Source organism: Amphiura filiformis, chromosome 1 (assembly GCF_039555335.1).
Source record: "Amphiura filiformis chromosome 1, Afil_fr2py, whole genome shotgun sequence".
NCBI classification, from domain to species: Eukaryota; Metazoa; Echinodermata; class Ophiuroidea; order Amphilepidida; family Amphiuridae; genus Amphiura; species Amphiura filiformis.
In genome coordinates this window covers 77181462-77195530 of record NC_092628.1, presented here as the reverse complement: position 1 = coordinate 77195530, position 14069 = coordinate 77181462, and the positions used below count along the sequence as shown (strand labels likewise).

At 38.0% G+C, this 14069-nt stretch overlaps 1 protein-coding gene across 1 annotated transcript in view; it reads left to right on the top strand.

The window, feature by feature from the left end:
* LOC140153663 (sodium-dependent phosphate transport protein 2A-like) overlaps positions 1-11705 on the top strand; it is a 28996-nt gene extending 17291 nt beyond the window's left edge. Inside the window, exons 2-6 of the mRNA XM_072176472.1 lie at positions 5934-6186; positions 7790-8065; positions 8303-8616; positions 9192-9372; positions 9689-11705. Of these exons, the coding sequence (XP_072032573.1) occupies positions 5934-6186; positions 7790-8065; positions 8303-8616; positions 9192-9372; positions 9689-10695 (2031 nt within the window). The 3' untranslated portion in view covers positions 10696-11705. The remainder of the gene's footprint in view (positions 1-5933; positions 6187-7789; positions 8066-8302; positions 8617-9191; positions 9373-9688) is intronic.
* Positions 11706-14069: the final 2364 nt, after the last annotated feature.

Genomic DNA, 14069 nt, shown 5'->3' with positions numbered 1-14069 from the left:
CACGTGAAATACATGTACCCAAATATTTCTTTGCCAAGCGAGTTTTATTTATTTGTTTATTTAATAATAATAATAATAATAATAATAATAATGATGATGATGATGATGATGATGATGATGATGATGATGATGATGATGATGATGATGATGATGATGATGATGATGATGATGATGATGATGATGATGATGATGATGATGATGATAATAATAACACTAATAATAATAATAATAATAGTAAAAATAACAATTCCACTCAGCTCACCGATGTCCTGAGACACGTGTGTTAATTAATTTATTTCTTTATTCATTTAGTGTATCATGAGTTATTGTTCAATTTTAATTCTAATTAACTTCAGAATTTATTTTATTTTTCTCCTCATTATCTGCACCTGTGCTATTATCAGTTATCTCAACTATTGTACGTCAACATATTTGAAATGTGTGTAAAATCCTTAATTGACGGATACTGGGTGTATGAAATTCTATCTTAATATTAGAAATATTGTAAATTTTAAATATACTATTATACCTGTTGAATTTTCATATTAATTAATATACACATTCCTGTTATTATAAGCCTATATAACTATATATTCTGTTGTCAATTCAAATAATATTAATTAATTGATAGCATGGAACAGAAATTAAAACATTAAAACAATATAGGACATTTAACGGATTAAAATGAAATCATTTTGTACCAGTTGCTTTTAATTGTTGCGCGCCCACGTGCAATATGGTGCACCGGAGACTGCACATATATATCACATGAAGAGAGCGTGTACACACCATTTCGTGCATTGCAAAAAAAAATTTAAAAAAAAAATAATTCTGTAATACATCACAATTTAAATGTGATTTGTTTTTTCAATATGATCATTTTTTGTAGATCATAATTATATTGCTAACCTACGTATAGCATATGTATACTACATGTAGTAATTTCAGTTTTTAAGCCCTCGCAGTAAGCAGACATGACAGACAAAAAGGTCATGGAATTTGAATGATTATTTTATTGATGCCAAATGATTTTTGTAGCCCTTTTATTTGTGTCTCTATCCAGATGATTTGAGCGGGTTCTCTCCATGTGAGAAACTTATAGATTTTTAAGCGGATATATCGAACAATTATATGTAATCTTTATACCTTTTTATTTACGAATTATTATCAATGACATACAGGAATGTAATGTAAGGCAGTTATAAAATTACTCATGAAGTAATAACTGTCAGCGCGCCTTTTATCATGTTTATCATTTGAACGGTTTGATCGACAGACAGATATTTTGTGTTTCCTGAAAAAAGGTTTGACTGCGGCTTCTGTGCTGATATCCTGTGACATGAAACAAAGCTTGAAGTTATTGGTTTACAGGCTGTATCAAAATGATCAAGTTTACAGCGATAATATGGATAAGACTGCCACATCAAAAGACAGTTCACCAAATTTGAATATTATTTAAATGTTTAATATATACACTAAGAGAATGTAAGACAACTTCGTTTCAAGGGGATCTAAGGGGTGGTGCAATAATTATGTGTTCCCCCGGGGTGGTGAATTCTCAAAATGGTCTGTCAAAATTCGCTTGCCCCCCCCCCTCTGGCGTGCCAAAAACCTTTGCCCCCCCCTTTTGATGTGCCAACAAATCTTTGCCCCCCCTTACACATGCAAGGTTTTGGGGAACCTGAATTTAAAACCTTATATTGTCTTATCATATAATGCAAGCGCAGCGAGCAGGAAATTTTGCATATTTGAACGTGTTCCTAACGTTTTCCTGCACCTTTTAGGGCGTAATATAGAAACGGTGCCCAAAATATCTGTGCCAAAAATCGCTTGCCCCCCCCTTTCGACCTGCCAAAAATCGCTTGACCCCCACTTTTGACCTGCCAAAAATGCTTGCCCCCCCTTTTGGCCTGCCAAAAAATCTTTGCCCCCCCTATAATTCACCACCCCGGGGTACACATAATTATTGCACCACCCCTAATGTATTATTTGGAAGCAGCAGATGGGTACCAGTCATTTTTCCCACAGGAAAAAAAGTCAACAGTGCAGGTAAAGTAGGTAATGAGGCTACGCATTCTGCACAAGAACAAATAACACAATGGAGAACGATTGCTCGCTAGACGAGGAAACTGAATATAATTATTAAGCAAGAAATAACAGTTTACCAACCCAAATTAAACAAGACAACAAATAAATCCCGACCGACACACAACCCAACTTGAAAAAGGGAATGTGCCGGCATGGGATTCGAACCCACGACCTTCCGATATCTAGACAGACGCTCTATCCATTAGGCTAAAAACTCCCACTGATAAGTTTCTAAAGTCTGCCAAGTGGAACGAAACGGAGTGCTGTTCCTGGAGTGCCGGCGAGTGAATAGTGAACATGGTGAAAATAACGGCATGTGTCAGTGTTACGTTTATATGCAAGAATATTGTCCAATCATACTCTACTTTTCATTAAAGAATTAAATGTTGATAACTTAAACAAACAGTGTGCTCTTGATCTTGTGCATTTGTGTGAGAACTGGGAAATCTTATTTTGTCCTTGAGTCTGCCCGACTCGTAACAACCGATAATCATCGCAACTTCTGGCGAAAGTACATAAAACCTCTTGCTCGACAGGGTAACTATTAAGTAACTTCCTAAAGCTTTTGAACTTGAAAACTTGGACCTAACATGGAGATCAATAATATTATGATCTCCCCAACAGATGTTTTCTCAGCTTTACCGTTCGCTCTGTCATTGATTTCTACCAACATTTAGCAACCTCAGAACGTGGGGAAAATCTTGAGTCAGAACTGGATGCAAGTTACGCGGCAATCAGAGCATGAGATCTTTAATGCTCCACGCGCGCTCTGAACAACAACTGCCCCGCCTGTCTCCCTAAGGTAAAATATCTTCCAGAGATATAGATACAATGGAGTTTGTCACTCTGGACTTTCAAATTGCATACAGATACGTCTGGCGCCATAACTCTATTCTCAATCATACTTTGTCAGCTCTTTGGGATAATTATTGGTCATGAAAATAACGATATCCTGATCTTGAAGTAATTTTGGGCTTCACCACATTTAGGGGTTATAATCTGCAGTAAATGTCATATTGTCGTCAAAAATAAGCATGCATATTCCATCAACCTTGTTGACTTCACTGTGCCACTTGAAAGGGGCATGGGGGGGGTGAGAGGGAGAGCGAGTTGGAGAATGGGAGAGGAAGAGCCCTATTCTTCCTGGTTGAATGTGTACGTGGATGTGCCACGATTTCGGGGTACTTTTTCGGTTTTCTGTGGAGACCAATGTCCCCAATTGGGTGCATTCGGGCAAAAGTGCCTTTAAAAGTAGGCCTACTCAATTGAGCAAATTTGGGAGTTTTGGTCAAAAATTGGTATATTGATGATAGGTTGTAAAAACAGCAACAAGAAGGTATAGAGAAAGTCAGAGTGAGACTGTTATTATATAATGTTGGGCATTTTGTTAGAATTTTGCAAATTTACAGTGAGCAAGCAGGCCGCAGACCGTTTGAAGGTAGTGTGCGTGCCACTACTTAATTCTAACGGTTTCTGGATGACCCTATTCGGCCAATTGAAATGAAATAGTTTCCGATTATTTCCTCTTCGGAACTAAGACTGATTCTGTTTGCAGAGATCAAGTAATATTTCTAGTCTATATGACCACCACGTGTCTTACATGTGTCTTACTAAGGTCATCATGCAGATTGCACATTTTAAAATTTAGTAGGTGACTCAGAAAAAAAAAAAAAAGAAATCAACTTGATGTTGAACTCAACTAAGTCTTCAACAACCCTACTGACATACTAGCCTCAAAGTTTGCAACGACCTTCATATCTTTTACTTACACATTGGAGTTTATACGGTTTTATTTCAGTAGCATAGCAAGTATTTTTTTCTGAGGAAAGGGTGGAAGTTAACTTACAAGAGCGGCAACATTAATGACAAAAATAGGCTAAACGTACAAAAAAAGGCCTGAAAATCTTAGATATCAGTGCGGCCAGCATCCCACATCCTCCCGCACATCCTCTCCCAGTCTGCGTCCGCCTAGCTTTTCTCGCCTTTGTATGTTTGTATTTTCCTCTTCTGCATGAAACTCCTATAAAATAACTTCGCAGGGTCGGATTTACTTTTTGCTGGCGCCTGTGGGTGCTGCAACATGATTGGACCCTGGTTCTTCAAACGTGTTGAATCATAGGCGCGAAAAGAGTTACCATATCGGAGCTGAAATTGTCAAATGTGGTTGAAATTTGCACACACACAAGCATTAATTTATCTAGATCGTGGCCCCTGGACCTGGGCCCACTTAGCCGTGTGGTAAATCCGGCCCTGAAAATAAGTGGTAGCTATTGCTGAGACCCCCCAGACCCCGGGGCTGAGACCCGGGTCTCGGGCGCGGGAATGAGCATAATTAGAGAGCTTGCGATTTCCAAACGTACGTTTCAAACGCCCGCGTGCACCTATTCAAAATCCCGTCACTGGTCACATGAGAGTGATTTTGAATAGATGCACGGGCGTTTACGAACGTTTGGAAATCGCAATCTATTTCGTCCCCTTTGAAGACAGGCCTATATGCGTACTATATATAGCCTTAACGATGTTCATAGCCGGGCTTCATTGCCTCATTGCGAAAGTCTGATGTCACAGAGGCGACGAATGATATCTTCACTTTTAAAACAAGATATAGAAAATGAGCTTCCCGTAACAATTCTACACGAGCAATCCACAGATAAACCCATGTGCTCAACATGTGAATGCTAGATGGAATCCTATAAGTTATATAACAGGATGATGCGGACCTTACTAAAAACACCCTAACCTATTACTGACAAATCTTATCCGTACTTTCATTAGATAATTAATTAATTAAAGAAAGCGTTTACCTGAACACTTGCAAGTTACTAGTCTGGTCACTTGCCAACATTAATGAGCAGTATAGTATATAATCGTAATAATTTATGGTTGGTGGTCATAACCAAAGCTGAAGAGGAGCCATCTCATACAAGCCATTGATTGACTTGTCAAAAGTATATTGCTTTGATCTTCAAACATTTATCTTGGTATATGAGGTTTCAAGAGACAACTATATTAGAGATGGAAGCATCAACATTATCAAATTGTACGAAACCAAATCAAGAAGCCGCAGAAAACAGCGATACATCATGTATGGACATGGATGATGAGCAAGTACCTGGATTACTCGAGGCATCCTCTGATACTAAAGCTACGTACACCCAGGTTGACGAAAAAGCTATGTACACCCAGGTTGACGACAAAGCTACGGACACTCAGGTTGACGACAAGGCTACGGATGACACAGAATCGCTTTCTATTCCCAAAACTAACAGCATCCTGGCTGACAAAGATTCGGATAACACTAAAGCAGATGAGACGACCAACACGAAGACATCGTATTGCATATGTCATGTATGTCAATATTACCACCAGCAAAATGATCCGATACCTGAAGAACCTCCTCCGCCTTATAACTATTGCATTGAGAATCATGAAAACTTGAAGGCTGAGCAACACCCACCTTGCAAGGTACGGAATGATGGCTAGAGACAGTTTCTTTTTGCAGTAGCATTTCAGCCAGGGTCGTAACAAGCGGGAGCAAAAGCGAAAAAGGGACCCGCACTGCTCCTTGTCCACGGCGGGGTCCACGGACCTCCGAGGCTCTTGCTACGCCTCTGATTGCAGCAGGTTTCAGGTGGAGCACCCTTTACAAAATTATCTATTATTACCCTGTTCGTTGGCATAACTAACGACATGCTTTCAAGTTGAATGGTATGTGCGGACCGATTCACTGGCAGCGAAGGCCAACATTTGAATCCACTGTTTACTGTCACTTGATGGATTTAAAATGTTGTATCTGAAGTTGTTTCAAATATTGACATTTTCTTTCCATCTCACTCTACTTACAGGTTGACCTGCCAGATCCCCCAGTATATAGAGGCTCTTACCATGGCTCAAGAGGCTCTTACCGTGACTCTTACCATGGCGATGTCGAACTGGACTTTGACGGACCACATGCACATGTTACAAAAGACCATAAGAAGCATGACGATACTCTGCTTGGACCAAGCGGAATGCACGCTGGTGATGAAGGAGTTGCTGAGGATGAGGAGGATCCTTGGGCGTTGAGTGATATGACAGAGGTGGGAAAAAGCTGGGAAGGTAAAGAATATTACATTGATTATCATGATGGTTTTAACTTCTAACCATCTATTGCACTGCTCTCTTACTTGATACTCGTCAGATATAGAAGCATATTTATTTAATTCCCTATATATACAGACTTGACATTTAGTATGGAATATTTTTTCACAAAATTCCAAGACTGGTCTGGAAGGGGTCTGCATAAACCGCACGGGATAAATATTAATTGGGGTGTGTCGGGAGATAGTGTAAAGTACTTTTTTGACAGAAAATGTGCTTTCCATTAGTTTAAATTATGGTTCTCATAATTGAGTGAATTAGCCTAAAATGTCGGATTTAGGGAGACTGAATTTGATTTTTGTAGAGGTTAAAATTTCTGAATTTGAGCAACATTATTCTGATATTATCTAATTTATTGAGGTTTGAGGTGATATTTACTGAACCTAAATACCAATAAGTGTTCGTCAGACCTGAAATGCACTTGTAACCTACCAGTTTTGAAAGTGGGAGGAGCTTTAAAAATATGGCTCTGAAAAGTGGTACGCACTCAGAAATTTTTAATGGCCCCCGGGGCCAAATGTTATAAACTTACTTTACACAAAGAAACAGCGTGAGTTCATTGGACAACCAAGAATCCGCGCAGTTGTTTTGTACCTTAAGTTTATAACATTTGACCTCAGGGAGGCCATCAAAGTTTCAAGAGTACGTACCACTTTTAAAAGCCATATTTTAAGCTCCTCCCATGTTCAAAAAATTGGTACATTGCAAGTGTATTTCAGCTGTGATGAATGCCAATTGCTGATGAAGTTTAGGAAATATCACCTCAAACCCCTATAAATTTGATAATAACAGAACAATGTTGTATAAAGTCCGAAATTGTGTCCCCCACAAAGCTCAAATTCAGCCTCCCTAAATCCGCCATTTTAGGCAGATTCGCTACATTATGAGCACCATGATGTAAACTCATGGAAAGCACATTTTCTTTCAAACAATTATTTTACACCATATCCCGACACACCCGTTATGCAGACCCCTTCCAGACCAGTCGTGATATTTTTCGAAAAAATATTCCACACTAAATGTCAAGTCTGTATAATAGACTAAGTCTTCAAAATGGGCCCTACAATGTTCACCGCGCCGGAAGTAGCGTATAATTAAAATTAATGGTATTCATGATAACATTGTCTCACAGTAATGCACTACATACAAACTCGATCTGAAATTGCCACTGTCAAAAGGGAATACTTTGATTTTAAGGAATACTTTGATTTTTTATTCCCACCTCCCTGACAATTAAACCTGACACTGCATGCTAGGTACCACAAAATAGAGTTTGCAAAATGAGGTTTGAAAATTTACTTCAACTTTAACGGCAACTGTACACAATCGATTCGATTTCTTGCTCAGTTTTACTTCAACGCGAACGTCTGATTGAGCTTGATTACTGCATCAATAGCGTCTTGTCGCTTAAACTCAGGACATAAAAGAAAGGCATGTGTAAGCGACTGCTCCCTTTTGTTTGGTCAATTGGGGTATTGGTCACACTTAAAATGTTTCGGGTTTTTTTTTGTCAAGGCATGCAATTAATATTTTACATTCTGCTTGTATTGTCTTATTTCAGAATTAAGTACCTTAGAGAAAGTGAAGCGAGTCGTCGTTGACTGGTTCTTAAAACCTGTTATGATCATCCTTCTGCTTTACCTGTTCATCTGCTCCTTGGACCTGATGAGCTCAGCCTTCCGACTACTTGGAGGCAAAGAAGCTGGTGAAGTCTTCAAAGACAGCGTTCTTCTTCAGAACCCCGTCTGTGGTCTTATGATTGGCATCTTGGCAACTGTTCTTGTGCAGAGTTCCAGTACCTCGACATCAATCGTTGTATCAGTGGTAGGAGCTGGAAGTAAGTAATGACCTATAGACTATTCGTTTTTTTTCAATAAAAATCGGTACCCTGATTAACGTTTTCATCTTTACTCGAAACTATAGAGATGATATATATGAATGAAGATATACCAGAGAAGTCTGGAAATAACCTTGATCATCGAATACCGTACAACTATTAATGCATTTTGTGATGATCTTTATGACTTACGAAATAATTGTTATCTAATATAGTTTGTACCTATTTTGTTACCAGTTCTACCTGTACCTCCGTCCATCTTCATCATCATGGGTGCAAACATTGGTACATCCGTAACTAACACCATCGTATCCCTCGCTCAGTCTGGTAACCGCAATGAATTCCGACGTGCCTTCGGTGGTGCTACCATCCATGACATGTTCAACTGGTTGTCTGTGTTTGTACTCCTTCCTTTGGAAGCCATGACATCGTATCTCTATCATTTGAGTAAAAAAATCGTGGATAGCTTCAATATTCATACTCACGGCGATGAAGTTAAAGTGGAACTTCTTAAGAAACTTACCAAACCTTTCTCCAAAAAGATCGTACAGGTAAAGAGACTACTGACAGAGACTATTCGCCGTAGAAATAGTGATGTAACAGAATTAATTACCACAGCAATAGGTGAAAACTTTTGAATGTATTGACCTGCGTTATAAGTAGGCTGCACTTATCACCTGTCATGTCTGTGTATGTGTGCAATCATATATTGAATACAATACCGCTCTTTTCAAAGACACTAATCGTACAGGCAGTCTGTGCGAGTGAAACGTACATAATGTGAAATGTCCATATAATTACGATCCAGGTCTTCATGGTCTTTATGTTTATCATTTGATAATCAATGGTGTGATGCAGAGTTACAGCGTACGTCTAGTGCAGGCCGATACACTCAAAAGTTGTTTGGTATTATTAATTCTGTTACATCACTACTTCTACGGTGAATAACAACATTGTAATGTAATATTAACGTATTCTTGGCATGGAGTTCGGCATATGCCATGATTGATCATCACACTGATCTGATCATGATGAATAATATTTATATGGATAACACACTGTCAATTTACTGCTCCATGATGAGGTTATACTTTATAGCCTATTAATGTTTGTTTTCTCCATGCAGATTGATAGCAAGGTAGTCGGCAAGATCGCAACTGGTGACATTGATGCAAGCGAAGCCCATCTTCTCAAAATCTGGTGTGAGAAAGAGAAGGTTCCAGTTGTCGTCAATGCTTCCCATTCGGCCTGGACGTGGACTACTGCTGCCCCTGTTACCGAGATAAAAGAAGTCGGCACCGAAAGATGTACGTATATATATATATACACATGTTCAGTACTATCATGTTTCAGAGATCAAGATCAAGATCAAAATATCAGAATCATTCTACGATACGTACTTCCCTCTGAAAACGTGTTGACATATGTTGAACTTAATTAATACATTTGTATCAATGGTCGTAGTACCATTCGAAGACAATAATAACCTTATTTATTCACAAATCACAGAGAAAAGACAATTTTGGGTTGCGAGACCAACGCAACGTCATGTGCATTTGAAGATCTTCGCGTCAACTTCGACACACATTAATACATGTCTGTGCTCTTCTTTATATTCAACAGGCAGCTACTTATTTGCCAATACAGGACTTTCCGAAAGAGCCGTCGGTGCAATTATCCTCATCATCGCTCTCGTCATGCTTTGTGCATGTCTCATTGGCATGGTGAAGCTCCTCAACTCTTTACTAAAAGGACGCATGGCAGGAATAATCAAGAAAACCATTAATGCCGAATTTCCAGGTCCTTTACGGTACTTCACTGGTTACTTTGTCATGCTTGTTGGTGCTGGAATTACATTCCTTGTCCAAAGTAGTTCAGTTTTCACATCAGCTCTGACACCCTTAGTTGGTTTAGGTGTTGTTACGTTAGAAAGAATGTTCCCACTCACTCTGGGTTCGAATATCGGTACCACTGCCACGGGAATGCTGGCTGCACTGGCTAGTTCTGGAGACAAACTCCATAACAGTATCCAAATTGCTCTATGCCACTTGTTCTTCAATATCAGTGGCATTCTGTTATGGTACCCAATCCCATTCATGAGAAAATGTCCCATTTACGCGGCAAAATGTCTTGGTAACACAACAGCCAAGTACCGTTGGTTTGCAATCTTTTATCTGATCATGATGTTCTTTGCATTGCCATTGCTTGTTTTTGGGTTGTCAATGCTTAGTGTTTGGGCTTTGGCTGCTGTTGGGATTCCTCTTGTGATCTTGATGATGTTTGTTGCAATAGTAAACATTTTACAAAGAAAAAGACCATCCGCTCTTCCAGAAAAATTGAAAAATTGGGAATTTCTTCCAGAACCATTTCGTTCTCTTGATCCTCTCGATCGATTGATTTCAAAAGTACGTGACAAAATAGGAAGTTGTTGTCCTTGTCGTAAAAATGAGGAAAAAATGCCGGTAAGTGATCACATGCCTACAATGTATAATGGCAATAATGCTAATACAGGAGCTCCAGAATTGACGGCAGTCCATTATAATGCTGGTGATGAATCGGCCACAGCGATATCCAGCTCATCTCATATGCCAAATGGTTCGGTCATATCAAATCATGTTGTTGCCTTATAGGCCAAATACTAAATAGACACTAAATATGCTATAGATGTAACGTTGCTAAATCTTTGTACACGGTACATAAATGAACCTTTGTATATGAAAACGGGCCGGTTTTTATTATCAACAAATTCGTTGAATTTTCTACACAATTGAACGATACCTTCCATTGTCAAAGAAATTCTTGTATTTTCTTGCATAAGGTGTCATGCGCTATTATAGTCCCAGCTACAACTTAAGTTACTCTGTTTGTTAAAAACAAATCTGTGACCTGAACGTACCTGAATCAACTGAATCTCCGATCCGACCAAGGGCCTCCATGGTCCGGTCCCGGGGTCCGGTCCATGGTCAAGACAAACACGAAGCAAAGATCCTGAATAAGGATCTTTGTATGAAGTGACCTGTGGTCACATGTAAAGGCAATGATTAGGTCAAGTAAAATAAAAAAACATATTTCACGTCCGGGTTTTTGAAAAAAAGAGGAAGGGTGGCTTTTTATTTATTTATTTTTTATCGCAAAATCTGTGTAAAACTAAAAGCCACACTTAGAGCCGTGACATATTGAAATAATACCTGGAAAGAGGAGGCGGCCATTTTTTATTTTGTTGTTCTGAAAGGTATAAGCTCTCTCTAATGATCTCAAAACCTTCCCAAAGTGTTTCTTGTATGTTAGCAAGGCTATAGAAAGCATCTCAAGTTCCTAGACGCATTTTTTGAAAAGTTATAACTGAATTTCAAAAAATAAAAGTAGGCCTATATATAACTGAAGAAACCTCGAAAAAGGAAGCGGGAGGGGACGTGAAACATGTTTATTTATTTTATTCGGCCTTATGTTTTTTGTACGATATATTTTTATATAATTAAGTCTAGAAATTCTTATTTGTTTCTGTGTTTTGTTGTAAAATGTTTTTGTTTATCTTATTAAGTTTAAAACTCTCTCTCGATGTATTCCTCAATATAGGCTATTTTTAACATTAAAGGGGGACTCCGGCAATCATAACATTATGCCTTATATGTTAGAAAAATAATTATTAAGCACGAATCACATTGTTTTATTTAAAACAAACTCAAATTGACCATAAAAACGAATAAAAACAGTCGGCTCTCAACACGCGATATTCAAAATTCCCGCGCCGAAATTGTCTAAGTGCAATGACGTAATGGTTATTTGTGTTCAATTGCCGCCAGCCTTCATTGTATTACTGGGACGTCATTGCACTCGGCGCCCGGGAATTTTGAATATCGCGTGTTGAGAAACGGATGTTTATATTCGTTTTTATGGTCACTATGAGTTTGTTTTAACTAAAACCATGTGATTCGTGCTTGATAATTATTTTTCTAACATATAAGAAATAATGTTGTGATTGCCGGAGACTTCCTTTTATCGGAATCACAAAGTGGTGTAAGACCTGAATTAGCTGGAACACTGGGAATGCGATATTATAAATTACCAATAAGCACTTCGCAGAAAAACATACAATCGATCAAACAAACCAAAACAAAATAGTTACACACCTGTGAAATTACTTGCTTTTTCAACTTTTCATATAGGCCAAAATCATAATCATAATTGAAATTTGAAAACAAGAAATGTGTTTAAAAAGACAATGGTACGGATGAAGATCATGTTCATTATTTTGCATTGATAAGTACCTGGAATTTGTTTTGTGTGTGTGGAGTAATTAACTGGATGGAAATACCGGTATAGATGTCACATGTTTACATTCAGACCGCCCTCTGTTGTTTCAAGTCAGGCAAAATAACACAGAAGTGTTTATGACAGACCACATAAATCTCTTTAAAACTCAACTTTTAAAAACCTTTGAAGTTTTGTGTGATATTATGTATATAGCTTGATGCATTTATAAACAAGATTGATACCATTTTTGTATTATTTGCTTTGAAACCAAAGTTAATGAATAAAAATCAACTTCTTCCATGTAAACTATAGTGTTTTTTGCCTGACAGTTTTGATCACAGACCAACAGAGGGCGTATCAAATGTAAACACATACCAACAATTAAGGGCATACTGGGACATAAATACTCAAGAATTGTCATGTTGAAAGCTGATTTCACTTTACCATGTTTACAGGTAGAAATAAGAAACCATTAGGCCTATGCCTATTATCTTTCCTAGAATTATTTGCACTCTGAAATTTCTGTCTGTTATATTATCGTCATACAGGGAATATAAAAAGTGAAACATATTAAGAGTGAATGCATGGAATTATCAAAAGTTGAAAACTAACTGAACGACAAAAACCCCAAAATGGTGATTTTGTTGCACAAATCAGTGCAGAGATCCTAATATTTCAGGAACTCTGACCAAACACAATCCAAAATGCGGAAGGCGTGCACAAAAGCGCAGTCCCATATCCTTCTGGTCCGAGTTTCAAATGTCGACGAACTTAAGGGGTCCCATAGCGACCCTTTTCAGGTTAGTCCCTGTTGAAATGATCTACACTAAGAAATGACATGGGTCAGTACATCATAATTTGTATATATGTTTTAAGAGCCCATAAACTGATTTGTCATCCAACACTGGAAGTGACAAATTGTAGCCTATGGAAAATGATATATTGGTTTGTTACTGTATCTAGGCTATTGAATGTAAACTTTGGTATCAACCAAAATACACCCGAAGAGTGACTTAAACTGACGAAATGCGGATCTAATCTGCATAATCTTGGGAAGAATTGCCGACCATGAGACATAAATTTTGACCATGCCATTGTGAAAAAGGATTCTTATTTGTGAGTACATGTAAAACCAGTGCAGTATTAACCTACTTCAACCCTATACTTCCACAGTAAATCGTGAAACTAACTAAAACCATAACCATGTGAAAAGTTATTGTCTGTGTACTGTGTATCAACAGCGATTATTTCTGACATTTCTCTTTATTGACAAATGTGCAAAATACACATTTTGTTACTAATTTTCCCAAAAAATCTTATCAGATATAAAAGTTCGTATAAACATGACATCATTGGCATGTGACCCACGTCATTTCTCACACATGCATTATACTCAGAGAAGATGTTTATTACATCTTCTCTGATTATACTGTGTCCTATGTCATAACCTGAAGAAGGTCCCTATGAGACCCCTTAAGTTGTGAAAACGTGCGTGGTCATTGTAGACTTGTATTTTCACCATTATATTAAGGACTCGGATAGCGACGTTTCCAAGTATTTTTTGTAGGACCTGATGAGAGCACATCAATCGACCTATAGAATTGCATTTTGAATACGAGGATATTAGATAATTTTAAATGTTTGAAGTTCGTGATATAATACACAATTTTATGGCAAATGCAGATTAAAAATGATATGTTTGAAATATAACAGTCCTCGAAGTAAACTGTATAAATCTAATGAAATGCAG